The sequence below is a fragment of the Myodes glareolus genome, chromosome 8 (genome assembly GCF_982192425.1).
Source record: "Myodes glareolus chromosome 8, mMyoGla1.1, whole genome shotgun sequence".
Classification (NCBI taxonomy): Eukaryota; Metazoa; Chordata; class Mammalia; order Rodentia; family Cricetidae; genus Myodes; species Myodes glareolus.
Window position 1 is genome coordinate 30,470,437 of NC_142033.1, and position 21,700 is coordinate 30,492,136.

A 21,700-nucleotide genomic window follows, 5' to 3' on the forward strand; every position below is an offset into this window, starting at 1 on the left:
AGGGTGGAGAGCTATAGGTTTTGTTCTTATTAAGGTACAATTAATGTACATAAAACTCACCCTTTCAAAGTATACAAACTAAATGGTTTCTAGAATATTCACAAAATGTTCAACCATCAGTATTAATTTGAGAATATTTACATCAACCCAAAAAGCAAAATTCCTATGGTTATACAAAGGACCCAGAATAATTTAAAATGATCAAAGTTCAAAGGTACTTTATGATTTCAAAATCTACTAAAAAGCTGTGATAATCATGATTTGCCTTATTGCAGGAAGACAAACATTTACATATATGTAAATATATGTATGTTGCTCCAAACATATATGGAGCAAGACTGGCAATCCAGAAATAAACGTTTGTGTTTATCGTCAATTGGTTTTTGACAAGGTTGTGAACTGCTGCATGTATGTTTGGATTTGATTTGCTAGCATTCTGGTGAGGACACATGTATACATGAATGTGCATATTTGCAGAAGAGAGTAGTTGGTGACTTTTACATTTTGTAATGGATTTTTCTGGGTGCTGTAGTTTGCCAGCAGGAACCATCATACCAGACTGAGAGATTCCTTTTATTGCCTGATAGTGAGGTGGTTTGCTGGGAATTTCTGCCCCAGCTTTCCCAGTCAGGTAGAATAGTTAATGAGCTCCTGCTGCAGACATTCTACGTTGTAGTCAGTGTGTTTAGACGTAAATAGTCTTCGCAGAGACCGAAACTGAAGCCACAGGGTGTGACACTCTGGAGAGTTTAAGATACTCTACCTATTCAGCAGACACTGCATTTTGAATCTGTTGGGTTTTGCCAGCTTCTGGATCCGTTTAGAAGGCCGGGTAAACAGCGCAGGAGGTGGGATCTCCCAAATTACAGACTCTCTGCCGCAGCTGTAGTAATACTGAGCCCTGCCAGTGGCAAAAGAGAAAAGAAATCAGTGGCATTTGATTCACATCATTGCGGTCTTCTCAGGCATTGACTCACAGGCCTGGGAAGCAGGCAGAAAGCTCTGGGTGTGCTCCTGGGCTATCTTCCACACTGGGAGACGTGAGAGTTGTCTTAGAAACGGCAACAGCTTAAGTATTCAGCTCCTTTCTATCTTACTCTAAAACGGGTAGTTTTCTTTACTAAATAGTGTGTATCTTCCACACAGACAAAAGATACACTGTTGAGAGGAGATGATTATCTGTTTTTAAGGCCAGATTCTTCTAGGAGTAATGGTGCACACCTGTAATCCTGTGCACAGAAGGCTGAGGCAGGAGGATTCCATTTGAGACCAGTTTGGGCAAGATACACACACAAATACCCCATCTCAAAAAAGGAAGAAAGAAAAGAAGGGGAAAAGGAAGGAAGAAGGGCAGGAGGGAGGAAAGGCAGGCAGGCAGGGAGGTTTGCTGGCTGGCAAGTATCCTGGCCCCATGACCTTGACTCAACTCTGCAGTGGTGATGTCCACATGGTATGGAACAAGGCTGAGATTGCTGTCGGTGGACCTGAATGTAACCCCTTACTTAAGATGGACATGCCTGGTATCTCAATGAGAGAGAAAAGGTCAAAGTTACAGCATGCAGCAAAGCCACACTGCCCATTTTCAGAGCCTTCACAGAACAGCATGCAGACTGTGGGGCTGTACCACATGCTAACTGAAACAATGAAATATGACGGCCTTATTATCCCTCTTGTACCTGAAGGGTGAGACTTCCATGACCCTCAAGAGAAGATGCAAATGGGAGAAGGCGCAGGCTCTACCCACCAAGAAAGAATTTGCCAAGATGGAGCAAGCGCCGGAAGCCGCAGATATCACAGTCTTTGAGAAGATCGTGTGCTCTCGTGAAAACTTTCCTCCGCGCCTTTCTTCCCACCCCGTTCTCAGTGAAACTGCGACTCTCATGGTTTTCTGGAGCCACATAGTGGGTGGGAAAACACCGAAGATGCGTGGCAGCTTTTTAAAAAGCGCGGTGCCGAGGGCTGGTGAAGTTCCCCATCTGGAGTGAGGGAGGGGATGGTCTTTTGAGTGAGGGAAGAGCTTCCTTATCTTTCACAACAGGATCGGCGAGTCCTGAGCTGAAGAGGACAGACGGGCTTGATTTCACCCAAATGTTGCTGATGACTGTACCCACTCTGCAGCCTGCCTGCGTGGCTCGGCATGCAAACAACACACAACCCCTATGCTTGAGGCACAAGGACCATTACAGAAGAGTGGGAGGAAAGACTGTAAAAGTCAGAGGATCGGGATGTCTGATGTCAGATTGTGTCTTCTATACATGACAGGGAAGCTGTGCCCATGAAATCTCAAAACTACGGTCACCTAAACAAAAGCTGCACAATGACAACACTTTTGACATGCCAGTATGTGTGGGGACATCACAAGGCGGTGGTCCTAAACGAAGAGCTACAGGACCTTAGTATTGAGTGAATTTGGAAGAGCAAGTGTGATTTTTAAGGGTTTTAGTAGACATCTGTACATTTAAGTTCAAATGTTTTTAAGAGTATTTATTTATTTACTTACTTATTTTTATTTTTGCTTTTTGAAACAGGGTTTCATTACATAGCCCAGAGTGGCCTGGAACTTACTATCTAAACCAGGCTGGCTTTAAACTCATAGAGACCTGCCTATCTCTGCTTCCTAATGCCCAGATTAAAGGCGTCTGCCACATCTGGTTTACACTAGAAAATTTAACGGCGCACAAATATGGCAACTTGGGAAGAGAGTACATTAATGGCTCAAGTTTGGGGGAACTTAGCTTTAAACAGCTAAAATTAGACAGAGATTCTGCCAGAAAGAACCCACATACAAAACATAAACACTAGCTGGGCATGGTGGCACATGCCTTTAGTGCAGCGCTGGGTTGGGGGAAGAAAGGGCAGAGGCAGATGGATCTCTGAGTTTGAAACCAACCTGGTATACAGAGTGGGTACCAGGACAGTCAGAGCTATGCAGAGAGACTGTATTTTTAAAAAAGCAGTGAAGATAACAAAACCATAAAAGTAACAATTTATTTTGTTTTAAAAAATGACAAATGATAAATATATAATGAATGTATGCATAATTTTTTATTGGTTTTTTGAGACAGGGTTTTTCTGTAGCTTTGGAGCCTGTCCTGGAACTAGCTCTTGTAGACCAGGCTGGCCTCAAACTCACAAAGATCTGCCTGCCTCTGCCTCCCGAGTGCTGGGATTAAAGGCGTGCACCACCAACACCTGGTTTCATAATTTATTTTTTTAAATACAGTCTTATTGTGTAATCCAGGCTGACCTCAAACTCTGGCTCCTCTTGCCTCAGCCTCCTGAGTGCTGGGATTATAGGAGTGAACCGCCACACCAGCTAATCTTACTTTTTCTGGAAGACATTTTAGGGGTTCTTTTAAGGGGGTCTGAGGTCAGAAAAGATTAAGCTTTCCTTTTCCTCCCTTTCAAGCCGCCCCAGGTAAATATATTCTGTTCCTCTTGAGCCTGCAGAAGGGCAAGGGGTTTTTTGTTATTTTACCTGGAACATGTCTCTAAGTAAGCAGTAAACACTCTAAACACAGTCAATAAGTCTTACCTGGCTCTGTCCCTTCGACACCTTCACAGTATGTTTGCAGAATTATACTTAGTCATATTGTTAAGCAAGTATGATGGGAAAATACCAGCAAACACGAGCTAATTCACATGCTGCTGGGAGAGACGGTGAAATTCACGATGTGTAACTGACACTGTCTTGTTCAGACAAATGAGGTAATTTCCTTTAAGGATTTTGAAAAATCATCTAAAAGAAACTTTTAAAAGCAAACAAGTACATCAATGAGCAGAGCCTACCTAGATGTCCCTCTGAAACAAAAGTCCTATTCAACCTACGCAGATGAGGAAGGAGCCCTACATTGCTGGCGGGTTTGGTGTGGAAGCCCCAACCTGGGAAGCCAGTGAGCCTGAGATAAGGAGAGAAAGACAAAAATTGGGGAGGTCTAATCACAGGAAACAAATCCGTAGGACGAGAAGCGTTTAGGGAAGCACACGGCGGAGGAAACCACAAAGGCTGATGAGAGGGCCTGGTATGGCAGCCTGGACAGAAACACGGACAGAAAAGATCCAAGCCTCCCTGAGAACAGAGAGCAAGGGCTCGGCCAGTTCTCCAGGGGAATCCGAACTATTTCCCAGATCCCTGAAACTTCTAAAATGTCTCCCATGAAAAGAGTTTGGATGTATGTTTGTCGGGGAAGACCGTTTCTCCGGCTCAGCACTCCTTACTTGCTTGTAGCTCTTTGTGCAGGTTTGAGACCTCATTTCCCCGTCCCCCACCACCACCCCCATTCACTTTAGTGTGTCTGCTGCTGTGTCCTTGAGAGGTCAAGACTTTGAAACAGAGCAAGAAGGGGTGTATGGGAGTATGGGGTTGGAGGGAGGAGAGAGAAAGGGGAACGATGTAATTATATTACAACCTGAAAAAGATAAAAGAAGTGGGTTTTCTTCATTGAAGGCCCTGTCTTGAAATACTAAGGGCTTCTGTAAGAATTCTGTAAGAATTGAAAAGATGTTTTCTTAACTATAAAGAAATTGATAGAATCATTGCTTAAAATGTGCAAGGTCCTGGGTTTAATCCCCAGCACCAGAGAAGCAAAAAACCAAAGAAAACAAAGAAACAGAACCCCAAAACTTTAGGGATTTTTGTTGTTGTTTATATGCCTTTCCCTAATGCATGTATATGCGCCATCAGTATGCCTGGTGCCCACAGAGGTCAGAAGGAGGTGTGGGGTACCCTGGAACTTGAGTTTAGGATGGTTGTGAGTTACTGTGTGGGTGCTGGGAACTGAACCCAGATCTTCTGTCAGAACAGCAAGTGGTCTTAAGCACTGGACCATCTCTCCGGTCCTAAAGCAGAAAACCCTCTAAGGATAAAGTAAGACGCATTTGTTGGACAAGCATGATGGCCTGAGTTTGGATCCTGCACCCACATAAGAAGGCAGAAATGATCATCCACCTGGCCTATTATCCTGGTATGGGCCAGACAGGACCACCCCTGGGACCCGCTGGCCACCAGCCTAGTCCAGGTTCAGTAACAGAGCCAGTTTCAAAGTAATAGTGGAAAGGGATAGAGCAGGACACTTAAGGTCCTCCTCTGGTTTCTGTATACACACACACACACACACACACACACACCATGTGAGCATTACACACATACACACTCAGTGTGAGCATAACACACATACACTTTATGTGAGCAAAATATACACACACACTCAATGTGAGCATAACACACATATACACACACATACACTTACTTTAAAACTCCCTTAATGTAAAAAAAAAAAAAACAACCCACATAGACCAAAGTATTAGGAAATAGAATAGAAATCTTTTTAAGGCTGTTCTTAGAACTGATCTTGTTCAAAAAACAAAGCAAAACAAAACAAAACAAAAATGCCTGTGGTATTGTTTGCAATAAGTGTAGGGCTGCCTGCTCTTTCAAATGTCCTGAGTTCAAACCCCAGCAACCACATGGTGGCTCACAACCATTTGTATTGAGATCTGGTGCCTTCTTGAGGAAGAGACCAATCAGTCGTTCTCATTGACTTAGACCATGAAACCCAATATAGAGAAGTTCAACAGAACCCCAAGATGGGCTGCCCATGCATGCTTCAGCACTGTCAGGGCAAAAATTTCATTCATTTCAAATTGTAAAGAAAGAAGTCACTATTAGGCAACTTTACTCTTGATCAAGGAGAGCAAACACTGAGACAGGAAGTGCAACTGGTTTTTATTCTAAGGTGGTGGCTGTGTCTTTTCCCTATTGCCTGGGGGTCTCTTCCAATTGGCTAATCTGAAAAGAATTAATGCATTGGAAGTGGGGGAGGGGAAAGGAGTCACATTGAGTAAATTTTTACTAGGTGGGAAGCAAGTGTGATTTTAAGGGTTTTCGTAGACATATGTACCTTTAAGTGTAACTCTTCCAAGGTGGGAGAGGCAAAAACATCTTAATTCCATGACCTAAATACAAGTTTTATAGCATTTTATAGAAAAGACTCATTCATGTTTGCTAATTCTTACAGTATATATTGAGACTGGAAACCACAATTAGGCATTGTGGTAGTCTAAATGCAATTGACCCCCATAATCTCATAGGGAGTGGCACTATTAGAAGGTGTGGGCTTGTTGGAGTGGATATGGCCTTGGTGGAGGAAGAGTGTCACGATGGGGGTGGACTTTGAAGTTTTCTATGCTCAGGATACTGCTCAGTGTCTCAGTCAACTTCCTGCTGCCTGCAAGATGTAGGACTCTCATCTACTTCTCCAGTACCACATTTGCCTGAATGCCTTCATGCTTCCTGTCATGATAATAATGGACTGAAACTCTGAAACTGCTAGCAAGCCACCCCAATTAAATGTTTTCTTTATAAGAGTTGCCTTGTTCATGGTGTCTCGTCACAGCCACAGAAACCCTAAATAAGATGTAAGTTGGTACCAGGGTCTGAAGTATTGCTGTGATAGGTCTGACCATGTTTTTGTTTGAAGGAATTTGGACTTTGATACTTGGGTTAGGAAAGCAATGGAACACTTCAAGTGCTGCTTAAAGGGCCATATTGGTAGGACAATGGAAAACAATAATGTTGAAAGTGATTTGGTGAACTGTGGAGCACTTTCTCAAGAGGTTACAGAGGAAAATTTTAATACGTTGCCTAGTGATCATTCTTGTGCCATTTTGGTCAAGAAAGTGCCTGCCTTTTGCTCTTGTCTAAAGAGTCTGCCTGAAGCTAAAATGAAGAGTTTTTTGATTAATTCTGTTGGCAGAGCAAATCTCAAAACAGCCTAGTATAGACTCTGTCATATTGTTATTAGTGGTAACTTTAATGAAGAATTATAATGAAAAGGAACAAGCTGAGTGGGGTCAAATTACAAAATATAAGTTTTGAGGAGAGAAAGAGCACCAGAAAGTTGAATGAAGCTAAGTTCCGTAAGCTTGGATTCCAGGTTCAACAGTTTATAGCTGGTGCAAGAGCTGGGCTCTAAGCTCGTTTTCCTTGTGAAGTCCTGACGAAGCAACCCGACGTTGTGTCAGTACCAACCTGTTAGGGACGTAGTGTCGGGAGACCAGCTTGGGCTGGGCAAGGTCCTCAATTCTCTTGGTCAGCTGAGCTTTCAAAGCGGCATCAGAAACAGGGCGAATAGGATCTTGATTTCCCCAAAACAACCTTCTGTTAATGAAGCAGAAAAGCAAAGCACTGCTTTTAAATGAACTCCTGCTAGTAAGCATCACAAAGGTGACACTCAACATCTACATGGATTAGTCTCCAAGAACTCGCTCTCCTTTCTAATTGTGTGCTACATCGTATTTATGTGTGCTGACACACGTGTTGTGGTGTGCGTGTGAAAGTGAGGGCAATTGCAGGAATGGCTGTCTCCTTCCACTATGTGGGTTCCAGGGATCAGACTCAGGTCATCAGGCGTGGTGACAAGTGTCTTTCCCTGTTGAGCCATCTCAGCATCCTCATCTCTCACAGGATTTTATGATTTTCAGACACCAGAGAGAAATGAGCTATGGACATTAAACTAGAAATAGAATAGAATTGCTATGTCTACTCCATTTAAGAATAAATGGTAAGCTTGGGCCAGCAAGATGGCTCAGCTGCTAAAAAGGCACTTGCTGCACAAGCCTGGCAACCTGAGTTCGAACCTCCATCCCACAGCAAAAGGAGAGAATTGATTCCCAAGGGTTGTCCTTTGACCTTCAGCACACACACACACACACACACACACACACACACACACACACACAAACACACACGCACACACACACACAAACACACACACATACACACATGCACACACACACACACGCACATACACACACAAACACACACACATACACACACGCACATACACACGAGGGGGGAGATTGTAGTAATGATAAAAATTAGTAGTGACTTAAAATGAGCCTATTATCAATAAGATAGTTTTGCCATCATGGAGTTAGCAGTGTCATTTGTAGTAGGGTGGCATAAAACAGACATGCCTGGTGTGGGAAGTCCTTCTGTCTATGTGTTGCTTTTATTGGTTAATGAATAAAGAAGCTTTCTTGGCCTGTGATAGGGCGGAGTAGAGCTAGGCAGGGAAAACTAAACTGAATGCTGGGAGAAAGAAGGTGGAGTAAAGAGACGCCATGTAGCCTCCACTGGGGACAGATGAGCCAAAACCTTGCCAATAAGTCACAGCCGTGTGGTGATACACAGATTAATAGTAATGAGTTAAATTAAGATGCAAGAGCTAGCCAATAAGAAGCTAGAGCTAATAGGCCAAGCAGTGATGTAATTAATACAGTTTCTGTGTGGTTATTTTGAAACTGGGCAGCAGTTAACAAATAAGCGGCCTCCTAATACACAAGCCAGGGTCTACACAGTGCTCCCTTTTTGAGTGAACCCCTGTACCAGGTGGTAATGAAATAAAACAGTAACAGAATAATGTCAATTACAACCATTTGCAGAACATTTACTGTGTGCCAGGCACCATAACATCACAGCATTTAGTCCCAATAGTCCTATGAAACAGGTATGCCTGCTGTGCCAGGCTGAGAGAGAAAGGTGAAATCAGCATAGAGTTCTATGAGAAGGTTCCAGAAGGAGGTGAAAGATACAGACAGTTGGAATTAAAGCCATAGCCTGCTGAGGTAGAATGGAGAATGGGAACAATCACTTCCAGCACTCGGCAGGTTTGGGTCAGAGCAGAAGGGTATATTGGGAGATGTAGGCAGTAGGTTCAGGACTTCAAGACCCTGGGCTGCACAGAGAATTCGAAGTCAACCTTGAAACCCCATTTCACAATAGTAAGAGAAAATCCAAGGGATGAAGGGTTTGGCAATTAGGCTGCAGATACCAGAATTCATAACAGGAAAAAATGATAAGCTGAATTTAATTGAAATCAAAGCATTTGCTCTGTGAAAGACATTGCTTAGAAAATAAGAAGACAAACTCAGACTGGAAGCACTAATCCCCAGAAAACACAGCAAACACTCGAGAGGAACAGTTGGAAGAGAAGGCGTCCTGTTAAAATTTGTCAAGAGATCTAACAGGATACCTCAGCAAAGGAAATATGCAAAGAAAGCTGTAAAGCAAGTTCCCGATCCTGCCATCAGGAACCACATTAACATGGTGAACATGCCCACGTGCCTGTGAGAATGGCTAAAAGCAAAAATACCAACAACACCAAAAGCTGACAGGGATGTGCAAGACAACAGGGACTCTCATCCATGGGAAATGAAAACAGAAAATGGTCCATGTTCAGCGGGAGAGAGTGCTGTGGTCCCTTACGATGTGAACTGTACTCGGATCCCAGACACTTCCCCAACTACGGCTGAAAGACACCAAAACCTGAACATAAATGTTATAACAGCTTTGTTCATGATTGCCAGATATAGCAACAACCTTTCATATAGGTGCGTGGTTAAACCAAGGTTTCCATATAATGGGATATTAGTGGGGCCAATGGAATATATTACAAGGAGATGAGAGAGCAGAACATGAACATAAATGGAAAACCTAGAGCGCCTGTTACCAAGTGAAACGAGCCCCTCTGGAGTCATGTGGCATGATTCCAAATACACGATCTTCCAGAAAAGGGAAATGGTGCAGGAGAATTATCTGTATTCTGTCAATCATATTTTAATAAAACGCTGATTGGCCAGGCAGGCAGTATAGGCAGGAAAGCCAGACAGGAAGTAGGGGTGGAGCAAAGAGACTGGGAGTATTCTGGAAGCAGAGCTCCCTCAGCACTCCTGCGCAGATCACTGAAGAAGCAACATGTAAGCTGCCCCCGCTGGAAAAGGTACTGAGCCATTATGGCTAACATAGATAAGGATAACGGGGTAACATAAGTTATAAGAGCTAATAAGAAGCCTGACCCAATGGGCCAATCAGTTTATAACCTTATGGAGTCCTGTGTGTAATTTCTCTTTGGGATTTGCTGGCTGTTGGGGTACTGGGTGGGACAGAAGCCCCAACAAGCCGGCCCCCGTCATGCTACATATGGCGCCCAGACGTGGATAACTGAATCCACAGAAAGCCTGAGAAAGCTTGGAAAAGAATAGAGTAAAGCATGGCTTCTTGGTGGCAGCAATTTCTCAGGTCTACTTTGCTTGCTAGAGGCAAGCAAGCACTCTCATCTGAGAGAGACTTCCTGACTCAGCTTTAGCTGCAAAACCTTGCAGCTCTTTAAAGAGGTCCTGCCACAAAACACTTAAATGTTGTTGATGACAAGCTGAACGCATTCTTTTCAGTTTTCAGCTGTAGCAGGAGAAAAGCTGTGCTGTTTTAAAATGCCGGCTATCTGGGCTGTCCTGCCAGAGCAAACTCTGACTCTTTCAGGCAGGCAGTCCGACTGAGTGTGGTCTGTGAGCAGAATGCTGCAGCTTGCTTGCTGGCAAGGACCTTGAAACGCCATAGAGTTGTGGCAGTGAACACAGCTCTGGCTGGTACCTCAGCCTTGAGGCTGAAAAGCTAAGGAATGAGCTGGATCTAGCCGTCAAAGCCACAGCTCTCCATATTGCTTAGTAAATTAAAGGCTCATGTAGTCAGAAAAAGAAAAATATACAGTAAAGAGAGATTCAAAGAGGACGAAAACCTCTAAATGGTTTACAGTGTGTATATGCAGGCTAAAAGTTAAAGTTCTTAAAGTTAAAAGGAAAGAAAGAGAGTAGTTGGGTGTGGTGGTACACACCTTTAATCCCAATGCCTGGGAGGCAGAGGCATATTGACCTCTGTGACTTCAAGGGGTAGAGGTAGATTGACCTCTGTGACCTCAAGGTGTGGTAGTACACGCCTTTAATACCAATGCCTGGGAGGCAGAGACAGATCTCTGTGAGTTCAAGGTGTGGTAGCATACACCTTTAATCCCAGCACTGGGGAGGCAGAGACAGGAGGATCTCTGTGAGTTCAAAGACAGCCTGGTCTACAGTGTTATTCCAGGACAAAGATATATACAGAGAACCTGTCTCAAAAAGCCAAAAGTTAAAAGTAAAATTAAAAGAAATAGAGGTTGAAATAAAGCCGCATAAAGATGGAAAATACACAGAGAATCTTGATACTGTATGCTATTATGCTCTCTTTAAATTGTTTGAATGCTGAGGAAGGAGAAACAGCTGCTAAAAGACTTTTGTTTATAAATGCTGCAGAATTAATCCAAGATAGACATTTTGAAAATACCTTGGCTTCAAAACTGAAGTCAAAAGGTATGTTACTTTGGAGAAGAGATTTTGCTTTTGTTTCCACAGAAAATGAGAGGCTATGGATTCATTCTGAATTAAGAAAAATCAGTTTTGATCAAGGGAGGCCACCTGAAAAATCTCTGACAGGAACAGATGGCCCAGATGTCTAAATTCTACATCCAAAACAGATTCAAGACTGTCGCCTGAGATGATCGAGACTCACAGGATACTCCAGTCAGGACTTGAATTATAACTCTTAAGTTTTCTTTAGGTCCCCATAAGATCATCAGCGCCCCCAACCAGCAGGAAGTAGCCTGAAATACTACGCCCACATTCCCAACAAATGGACTATGGGTATTTTTCTTTGTTTAAAAAAAAAAAGAGGGAAATGGTGCAGGAGAATTATCTGTATTCTGTCAATCATATTTTAATAAAACGCTGATTGGCCAGGCAGGCAGTATAGGCAGGAAAGCCAGACAGGAAGTAGGGGTGGAGCAAAGAGACTGGGAGTATTCTGGAAGCAGAGCTCCCTCAGCACTCCTGCGCAGATCACTGAAGAAGCAACATGTAAGCTGCCCCCGCTGGAAAAGGTACTGAGCCATTATGGCTAACATAGATAATGATAATGGATTAATATAAGTTACAAGGACTAATAAGAAGCCTGACCCAATGGGCCAATCAGTTTATAACCTTATGGAGTCCTGTGTGTAATTTCTCTTTGGGATTTGCTGGCTGTTGGGGTACTGGGTGGGACAGAAGCCCCAACAAGCCGGCCCCCGTCATGCTACAGGGAAAATTATGGAAACAGTATAAAAAGAAAAAAAATAGTGGTTGCCAGGATATTCTGAGAGCGGGACGGATGGGAGGAAATGAATGAAGGACAAAGCGGAGTTAAGGGCAGTGAACTCTTCAGCACCCCACTCTGCACTAGCCAAACCCCAAACCACAGGGCATGGGATTGCATGGATGCTGGCTCCTCCACTGTAACAAGACCACATTCACGCAAACCATGACTACAGGGGAGACTGGAGGAGAGGGGTACCTATGCTCACCTTTCCTGCAAATCTAGAACTTCTCTACAAGCTACCAGGCTTTACACGGGAACCAAAGAAGGAAAAGAGACGTCCTAGAGTACGGGAGACTGGGATCTGGGTTGCTGAGACCCAGAGAACAGAAGGTCCTGGGCAGAGGCTCAGAGGCTGGTGGACAGTCCGCCAGGAGGCTGCAAAGGTGAACTTGCTGGATGAACCCAAGAGTCTCAAGAGAGTGCAGAGTCTCACCTGAGGCAGCGCTTCCCAAAACTTTTTTTATTAGAAGCATCTGGCAAACGCTCCTGAAGCTGCACCCCTAATCAAGTCAGATTTCTGGGTATGGGACTCAGTCGTTGATCAGTATCAAAGTTCCCTATGTGATCCCTAATGTGCAAACAAATTGTGGAATCACCAAGCAAAGGTTAAACTCCCATGTGTTCAGTCCCCTGGGGTAACATTGTTGACAAAGGGAACGCGGGTAGGTAGAGACAGTCAGCAGCTACACCTGAGACACAGGTGTAATGGCCAACTAAGAAGAATACTTATGTAGTTGGTGGAGCAAACACAGCCATTGCAAACAAGACCATATAATATTGCCTTACCTATCTGGCGTTCCCCATTGCTTTTTCGGTTTAGCAAGGTCTTCAATTCTCTTTCTAGAAAAAAAACTAACAAATACCAGCTTGTTAATTCAGAGGGTGTTTAGAAATATCTTTATAACAGATGACTCCTCATCAAAGAGACTCTGGAGAGGGGCAAGTGAGACAGTGCATATTTGGGGTGACTTAGGATCTGAAGAGGAGACTTAGTGGAGCGACGCAGAGTATGTCCTGCTCTTGCTGAGTACCCGAGTTCAGTTACCAGCACCTGGACTGTGTGGTTCACAACTGCCTGTAACTCCAGTGTCAGGGAATCCAGCTCCAGAGAAGCTGAGCCTCCACAGGTACCTGTATATACACACACATACACACACACACTCACACACACACACACACACACACACACACTCTGATACTTCCACATAATAAAAACAACAGACACACGCCCGGTCCCTCTCTACCATCCTCATCTTAGCCACCAGATGCACTGATCTCTCTGTCCCCTGCCTCCACACATGCCCTCTGCCCACCCGTTCCCCACGCTGTAGCCACAGTGAGAATTCTAATGCAGACACAGAACTCATGCTCTCTTTTCTGCTCAGTGTGTAATGTATCAGGGTAACCAGCATTTCTGCCTCTTTGTGTGTGTGTGTGTGTGTGTGTGTGTGTGTGTGTGTTGAGAGTTTTGCTCCTCTAATCATACAGCTTTTTCTAAACCAATAATTAGTCACTACTGTGACCTGCTCTTTTCTGTGTTTTGGGGTCTCTTTAAAATTTTTACATGTAGCTGGGCGGTAGTGGCACATGCCTTTAATCCCAGCACTTGGGAGGCAGAAGCAGGCAGATCTCTGTGAGTTCGAGGCCAGCCTGGTCTACAAGAGCTAGTTCCAGGACAGGCTCCAAAGCTACAGAGAAACCCCGTCTCAAAAAACCCAAAGAAAAAAATTTACATGTATTTATTTACTTCTTTATTTATTGAGTGTGTGAGAAAGAACACACATCTGAAGAAGTACATGGTCTACAATACATATGTGGAGGTCAGAGTATATCTTAAAGGAGTCATTTCTCTCCTTCCATTGTGTGGATCTCAGGGCTTGAACCCAGATGCTTGGGTGTGGTAGCAAGTGCCTTTACCCACTGAGCCATCTTGCTGGCCTATTTTAGTGTTTCTTATTGCCAAATGACTTAGCTCATCCACTTAATATTTTTTTTTCCTTTTGGTTTGGGTTTTTTGAGACTATGTCTTGCTATGAAACCAATACTGGCCTCTAACTCAAGACAATCCTCCTGCTTTTATCTCGTCAGGGCTGGTATTACAGGTGTATGCACCACCATGCCAGTCTTTATTCAATAAATTGTTACTCCACACTTTTTATAAACCAGGAGCATCCTTGGGTTAGATACTCACTGGTGCTAAAACAGACTCAGGTCAAGAAAGAAAGGCAATAAATGAAATAATGCAAGCATATAATATGTTAGTTGGCAATATGAAAGGGAATAAAAACAAAACAAACAAACAAAAAAGGGACCAGCAAGATTGTTGAGAGTAAAGTCGCTACGGACAAACCTGAGTTCAATCCTTGGGACCATGTGTGGGAAAGAGAGAACCAATTCTGACAAGTTATCCTTTGATTTCCATACACAGCACCACGGTGTCCCCACCCAAAGATAAACAAAAGTGATAAATTATTTTTTAAGTAAATGAAGGGAATGGGAGCCTGTGCTGGGGAGGTCATGTCTCCAGTAGGATGGTCAGCACCAATGCTGACCAGGTTGCATCTGACTAACGAATAATCACACAGATTTTTCAGACTGATCACTCCATTTTAGAGGAAACGAGTTTCAAAGGTCCTATCTGAAAGCAATAGGAAGCCAGAGTAAAAATAATTAGAAGAGATGGATGGATCCATCCCAAAATGCCATGTGCGTGTCATCCTGCAACCCTGAAGCGGGTACTTGGTACATACATGTTCCTTTTCCTTCTCACCACCATGACTTAGTGCAGCGTCTTGTATTTAACAAGTGCTGGCTGAGCAGGCATTTAATTGTTTAAAATATAGACTTAGGTAATTGTTCTACAAGCAAAACCATGAGACTACCAATAAATCCAATGACGATACACTTGAGATCGTTTGAGTTTGCTGTGTCACTCAAGAAAGCTGCTAGATCAAATGCAGGTTACAGGGCAGCAGAAGGATGCGTCCCCTCCACTCCCACCACTCGGGCCCCTTCTCTCCTACCTCCCACATTCCAGACTCACGCAGTTGTCCCCATTTCATGGCAACTAACCTCTCTGCATTCTCAGTCTCTCAAGCCTAACTTATTCTAGCTTGGTGGAAACTCTTGGGAGAAATCTATAGAGGTACCAATGAGAGTTTAGGGTCTTGAGGACATTCCAGAGTTAGATGGAATTCTACAGTAACCATAATATGACTGCTGAACCGGCCAAAATCCAGATTTAATTCTGGATCACATCACCCCAATATATCGCTTCGTACCCATAGAAGACTCTGACCAAAACTAGTCCCAGTGGCCTGTAATCCCGCACCAGGGAGGCAGAGGCAGGATTTTGTCTTTAAAAGGAAAAAAGAAAAAATTTACCTGTGCCCTTAATTTTAAAATTAACAAATGTTTATGAGGAACAACGTAACAACAAAATTCTTCAGAACGTACTGGTAGAATACACTTCAACTGGCCTTTTCTATTGGAATTGGGGAAGCAATCTCTGGCATGGGCTAATTCCCTGCAAAGGTGTGGTTAGTATTACGGTTTGTATTATGTTTTGTGCACTGTGTTTCCATAGCTACTCCTCAGACAGACTGGTCTGTCCTCAAGTTCTGTGTACTACCCAAAATGACCCTGAACTTCTGATCCTCCTGCCCCCTTCTCCACGAGCTGGGATTGCAGGATTCTAGGATTGTGCCACCATGCCCCGCTACCTGTGAAGGATCAACATTGTCTCCCTGTCTTTCTGGAGCGTTACCTCACAGAATCTTGTCACACCCGTGTGAAAATAGAGAAGTATAAAAGCTTGTGATTTGTGAAGGAAGAAAACAAACAAACAAAGACCCAAGGCCAGGGAGACAACTGGAGAGATAGCTGAGCAGTTAAGAGCATTTGCTGCTCTTGCAGAGAACCAGGTTCAGTTCCCAGTATGCAGAGTGAGTCTCACATACGGGTAACTCCAGCTCCAGAGCATCTGATGCTCTCTTCTGGCCTCCACAGACGTGTACATGCTTTACACACATACATGCAAGCACTCACACACACCAAGTAACAATAAATAAATGCTATAAACAACAACAACAAAACGTAGGTATAAACTATTATAAACTATTCTCATGGCCTGTTTAGCCACAGAGTAGGTTGTTCATGCTCAGAGGGGAGCATTTATTTAAAGCCCTGCGCATTTCATGCATTTGTTTTGTCCTTGAGACAGGGTCTCACTGTACAATCAAGGTTGCCTATAACTCAGCTTATACCCAGGGGTGGCCTCCCTGCCTGTAGCGCCCAAATGATGGGATTATCGGCAAGTGCCACCATGAAGACTTTTGAAGAAAACCTAGGAATACTCATTAAGCACTACTTCTACCAGCCCTAACTCTCAGCTCCCGTATAACCACGGAAGCAATGCATGCTTTCTGGATTTTATTTGCTCTCAGTAAATTCTAGTCCACAAAGCTACTCCATCTCCATTTTCAGGTTTCTTGTGAGAAAATATTTTTTTTTAACCACAAAGCATCACACACAAAAAAAGGTAGGAATATTTACTATCTTAAAAAAAAAAGAGGAAAAAAAACCACAGCTTTTTCAGACTAAAGTAAGTCTAAATAATAAGCATAAGAGTAAATGGGTTGTGATTATAAATAAACTATGAATGGTTTCAACCTACTTTTTAAAAGAATGGAGGTAATATTACAATGTGGTGTCATTCACGTCTCATCCACATGAATGGCCGCCATCGACCCTCAGTATTTCTCTTTACTGCTCAACTCTGTACTCTCCTAAAATTCCTCTTAGTCAAAGCAGGGCTTCGCATCTGTTTTCATGATTACATACACACTGTTTTCCTTTTGCATTGAAGGCTTTTGTTTATTTCATTAGCTACCGTACCTTAGTTTGAAGCAAGGAGGATTGAGATATAGTCACCTGGAGCTTTGTGCAATCCGTGACAAGAGGTTGCCAGTGCGGACTCCTAAGAGCCCTGGAAAATGAAGTCTGCCATGCAGCCAACCACGAGTAGCCCAGGCACGTCTAGTTGGGTCTTTCTCCTTCCCTCCTTACTGTTTTATTATTTTCTTAGTGTGATGCCTATGAGTGTTTTTGCCTGCTTGTTTGTCTATGAACCACGAGTATAGTGACTGCGGAAGCAGAAAAGGATGTTGGATTCCTTGGGACTGGAATTATAGATTGTTGTGAGCTGCCATGTGGGAGCTGGAATCTGACCTGGGTCCCGTGGAGAGCAGTCAGTGCTCTTAGCATTGAGCCATCTCTCCAGACCCTTCTTACTTATGTGTATGCTTATTTTTTTATTTTGGTGGTCGTTTTGGTTTTAAGCAAATACTCTACTATGAAACTACATTCCCAGATTACCTTTCTTGTTCCCATAGAAACCCAGATTCTAAAAGGGCCTATCACAGAGGGAAAGCACGGAGACTCCTTGAAAGATCTGGCTTTCTCTCAAATTCTCCAGGAGTCCGGCCTCCAGCTGTGCTGGGCACCATTTCAGGTGTGATAACAGTATTTTCCTTGGTCTTACCATTTCCTTACAAGGTCACAGGAAACAGGTTGTGCTAAAAGAGAATAAGAGCAAAAAATTAGATTCAACAGGAATTAAAGATATCAGGATATCATCACAAATCAAAAGAGATCACAAAAGTAACTATGGGGGAATAATATTGAAGTTAAATATATCATGCCATGTGCTAAGAAAAACACACACAAATCAAGAGATTCAAGTTTTTTAAAGCTGGGCTGGAAGGAAAATAGAACATATAATCACCAGATTTTAATCTTCTAGGATTGAAGCTGGCCAAAAAGATTAAAATATTTAAAACTTAAAACTTCTGTGTATACAAAAGAATATTATCCAGCTATAGAAAAAAATTGCATTAGCAGAAAAATGAGTGAAACTAGAATTGTATTAAACAAAGCAGCCTACGATCAGAAGGACAAGATCACATTTTCTCTCATATGTTTATGCTAAATTTTAACTTTATAGATGTGTGTGGTTGTGGGATATATCACAAAACTAGAAAGGAAAGATGGGAAGGGAAAGAGGTCTTAAGGAAGGATAAAGAGGGTGAAAGACTATATGTGACCTGCAAGTGGATTTGGGGAGAAGGGAGAATGGGGGAGGGAGAGCAACAGAAACAACGCATGAGGATGCAGCAATGCAGCTGTTATTCTATACGCTGACTTCAATTTTAACTGCGTGTGAAAAATGTACATCTACATAAGAATCAAAATATTCAATAAGTATCAGACAGCAAGTAGGAAAAATGCTAAACAGATGGTGTTAGTATCTGAAGACTATCAAAGGACGAATAGGAATCATACTAAAATATGTGCCAAGAATAAGATAAGCTAAGAGTATGAGTTAAATTCAAATATGAACAACCATGAAAGGCCAAAAACACTTAAAAAATCAACTTTACTTATTTTTTATCTCTTATCAACCTTACTTATAATCAAAGCAATGTAAATAAAAAACAGATTTTTTTAAAGCTATCAGATCAGCAACTTTTTTTTTTTTTTACAAAGGACAATGTGCTAGAGGGCGAAAGGACACGCATCCTGTGCACAGCTGGCAGATGTGTAAGGTAGCACGTGATAAAGAGTACATTGGGACAGCGCAGCCCAATCCTGCTTCTAGAAATGCACCTTAAGGAAATTGTTTCGTGCATAAAAATGTTCAGTGTGGTGTCTTTGACAGGAAGAAACTGGTAAATCTGAGATATCAGTACCATACCAGGAGATATGATTCAGCAAATGAAAATTCATGGTTTTGGTAGAAAAATGTGGTTGATTATAGGGTCACTGTACCCGGAGACCTGTCAAAATGGGCATCATAATGACAGACTGTTCCAGACAGAGTCTCTGCGTGGGAGTTTTTAATCACATCTGAAGGCTCGGAAAGAGCACACTCTGCACTTGGGAATGTTTGAAAAGGAGAGCAGGTCACGCTGGCACCATGAAGAGACAGATCCAACCCTGACTTTGTCACTTTGTCAACTACATGATCTTGGGCAATCGGATTAAGTTCTGTGAGATGCAGTTTTTCTCTTTCAGATAGGAGGATAATAGATAGGTCTGTGTGTATATCAAAGAGATAAAGAGAGGGGGATAGATAGATAGATAGATAGATAGATAGATAGATAGATAGACAGACAGATAAACAGAGATAGATAGATAGACAGACAGGTAGATAAATAGAGATAGATAGATAGATAGATAGATAGATAGATAGATAGATAGATAGATAAATAGATAGATAGAGATAGACAGACAGGTAGATAGGCAGAGATAGAAAGATAGATATAGATAGAGAGACAGATAGACAGATAGATAAACAGAGACAGACAGACGGACAGACAGACAGACAGATAGAGATAGACAGACAGACAGAGATAGATAGACTTGGCTCCTATGAGAGAACACAGGGAAGATAGAAGTACCTGTCCTCTCTAGGAGGTGGCAGCCTGAGGGAGGAGTCGAAAAAGAATGGACTCAGGCAATTTTAGTTGTTCTTTTATAGGCTAGACTCCTTTTGACTGCAGAAAAGTTTATGACTCTGTTGTGCTGTTGTCTAGGAAAGTCACAGCAGTTAGTCTACGGCTTTTCCTAGCCTACACCAGTTTTCAGCTTCAGACACATCAGTCAGTGTCAGTATAATGCTGAACCAGTCCTAACCGAGAGTTTGTGAACACAGGGAATCGGAATGAGTAACAAACTATCCTCTTTCGTGCTGTGTCTCCTAGCGAGCCTCACTTTTGAGGTTCTTTCATTCGTTGGCAGGATGGGATAGCTCTGGAGTGGCCAGCTTTAGGTAATGTCCCACGTAAAACAACATTTCTAAAATGGTCTCAGATCAGACTCACCTGGGATTTAAAAATTCCAGGTCTTGGTCCACATTCCAGATCAATTAAGTCACAATCTCTGGAGGTGGGACACAGACACAGTATTTTTAAAGCAAATACATATCTGGGGCTTTTACAATATTGTTAAAGGGCTAAAAGCAAGGTTCCGGAGTCAGACTGCCTGAAGCCAAATCCCGACTCTAAACTCTGACCTTGAGCGTGTCCGGCTCTCTGTGACTTGGTGGTGTGGTGTGTGAAATGGGTCCACAAGGTACTGGAACATTAAATAAGACCATATGCATTAAGTACAGCACGGTGCCCAAACTGTAAGGATCTAGCAATGGAAACCATTATTCATTCCCAACATTTATAAGTTAAGACGCTGTTTAAATTTCTACAGATTAAAAAATGTTAAGAATGCAGGGTAAACTGAATTGTGAACATGCCCTTATTTCTATTTCTGTCAATTTATGTGCATGTGCCTTCCAGTCATTTGAGGTTGCTTATATGAATGCACACAGGAATGTGCTGCAAAGAGGTGCATCTGTTTTAAGAGAAATAATTAGTTCAGGGAGGGAGTTAGAAATAATTAGTTCAGGGAGGGAGTTAACACTAGTGGAGGAAGAAGAAAAAAAAACGAAACAGTGGACTATATAGTAAAGTCCAGCACAGTGTCATCTGGAACATTCTGCCACAGTCAGCACACCCCTTAGCTTTGCTTAATACAGAAATCCTCTCTATTCCTGATTTCATTCTTGGTGGTTTCCAGTCAACGGAAGTCTGAAAATAATAAATCGAAACTTCTAGAAGGCGATAATTTGTAAGTTTTAAATAACTTTTATTATAACATGTTGCAATTGTTCAGTAATTTATAAATTAAACTTACGACACCTAATTTATAAATTAAGCTTTATCATGGGTATTTATACATTAAAAAAACATACTGTACATGCGTTTATAACGGTTTTAGACCGTTGTATTTATATACTTATATTTATAAGTGGTTTCAGATATTTGGAGAATGCCTTCGAAGGTCTCCTCTGTGGACAAGAGAAGGACTACTGCATTAAAATGGGGTTGACTTTGGGAGGGTTGCAAGGACTTTATCACTTACTTTAGTCTCTCATTGACAGATTTTTTTCGTACTACAATATTTTATTAGTTCGTTGACAATAATGTACGTGCATACAATGTATTTTGATCATTATTCATCCCTAACACCTCGCGGACGCACGCCCACCCATCTCCTAGATCATCGGAGTTCAAACACCCGGAGCACGTTCAAGGGTTGTACCGGTTTGCCAACAGCGCTGTGCAGGTCTGGGTGAACAACGCCCTGGTCCTCCACGTTTCCCTCCCGTGCACACAGGAGAAGCTCTGTGACCTCGGGCACGCTGCCTTTCCCCTTGTCTGAGATGCGCTGGTGCAGTTTTGGAACGCCCCTCCCGTGGAGAAGCTTTGGTGGCAGCGCCCGGGGGTGGCGCTCGTCCTGTAGGGGACGCCCTTAGGGGCTTCGCAGACATGGGGCTGACCCGGTCCCGGGCCGGGGGCCGCCCGGTTATGGCGGGGAGCAAGGCGGGGCCTGTTTGAGCGGTGCCCTGTGCGGCGCGCTGCGTCAAATGTTGACATATTGACGTCGTAAAAATGTGCCCTATGAGATCTTAAAGGAGTTGTGCAAGGCACAGATTAAAGTAGTGTTGACCGTGGAAAGATGAACAGAATTTCTGTTTCTTCATCAAAGTTTATATGTATGGGCCAAGTGGGAGGCCAGAAGTGGGTGTGGGATACCTTGAAACAAGTCACAGCTTGAAAGCCTGCTGGCCTGGGTGCT

At 42.9% G+C, this 21,700-nt stretch overlaps 1 protein-coding gene across 2 annotated transcripts in view; it reads right to left on the reverse strand.

Moving 5' to 3' along the window:
- The window catches only part of Spmap2l (sperm microtubule associated protein 2 like), a 48,934-nt gene that overhangs the window by 12,179 nt on the left and 15,055 nt on the right, over positions 1–21,700 (reverse strand). The window contains exons 2-5 of one of the 2 annotated variants that reach the window (XM_048446342.3): positions 17,550–17,583; positions 12,794–12,859; positions 7,031–7,159; positions 764–901 (exon numbers count right to left, since the gene is read on the reverse strand). In XM_048446342.3, the coding sequence (XP_048302299.3) occupies positions 764–901; positions 7,031–7,159; positions 12,794–12,859; positions 17,550–17,583 (367 nt within the window). The remainder of the gene's footprint in view (positions 1–763; positions 902–7,030; positions 7,160–12,793; positions 12,860–17,549; positions 17,584–21,700) is intronic. The other variant, XM_048446343.3, reaches the window with a different exon arrangement.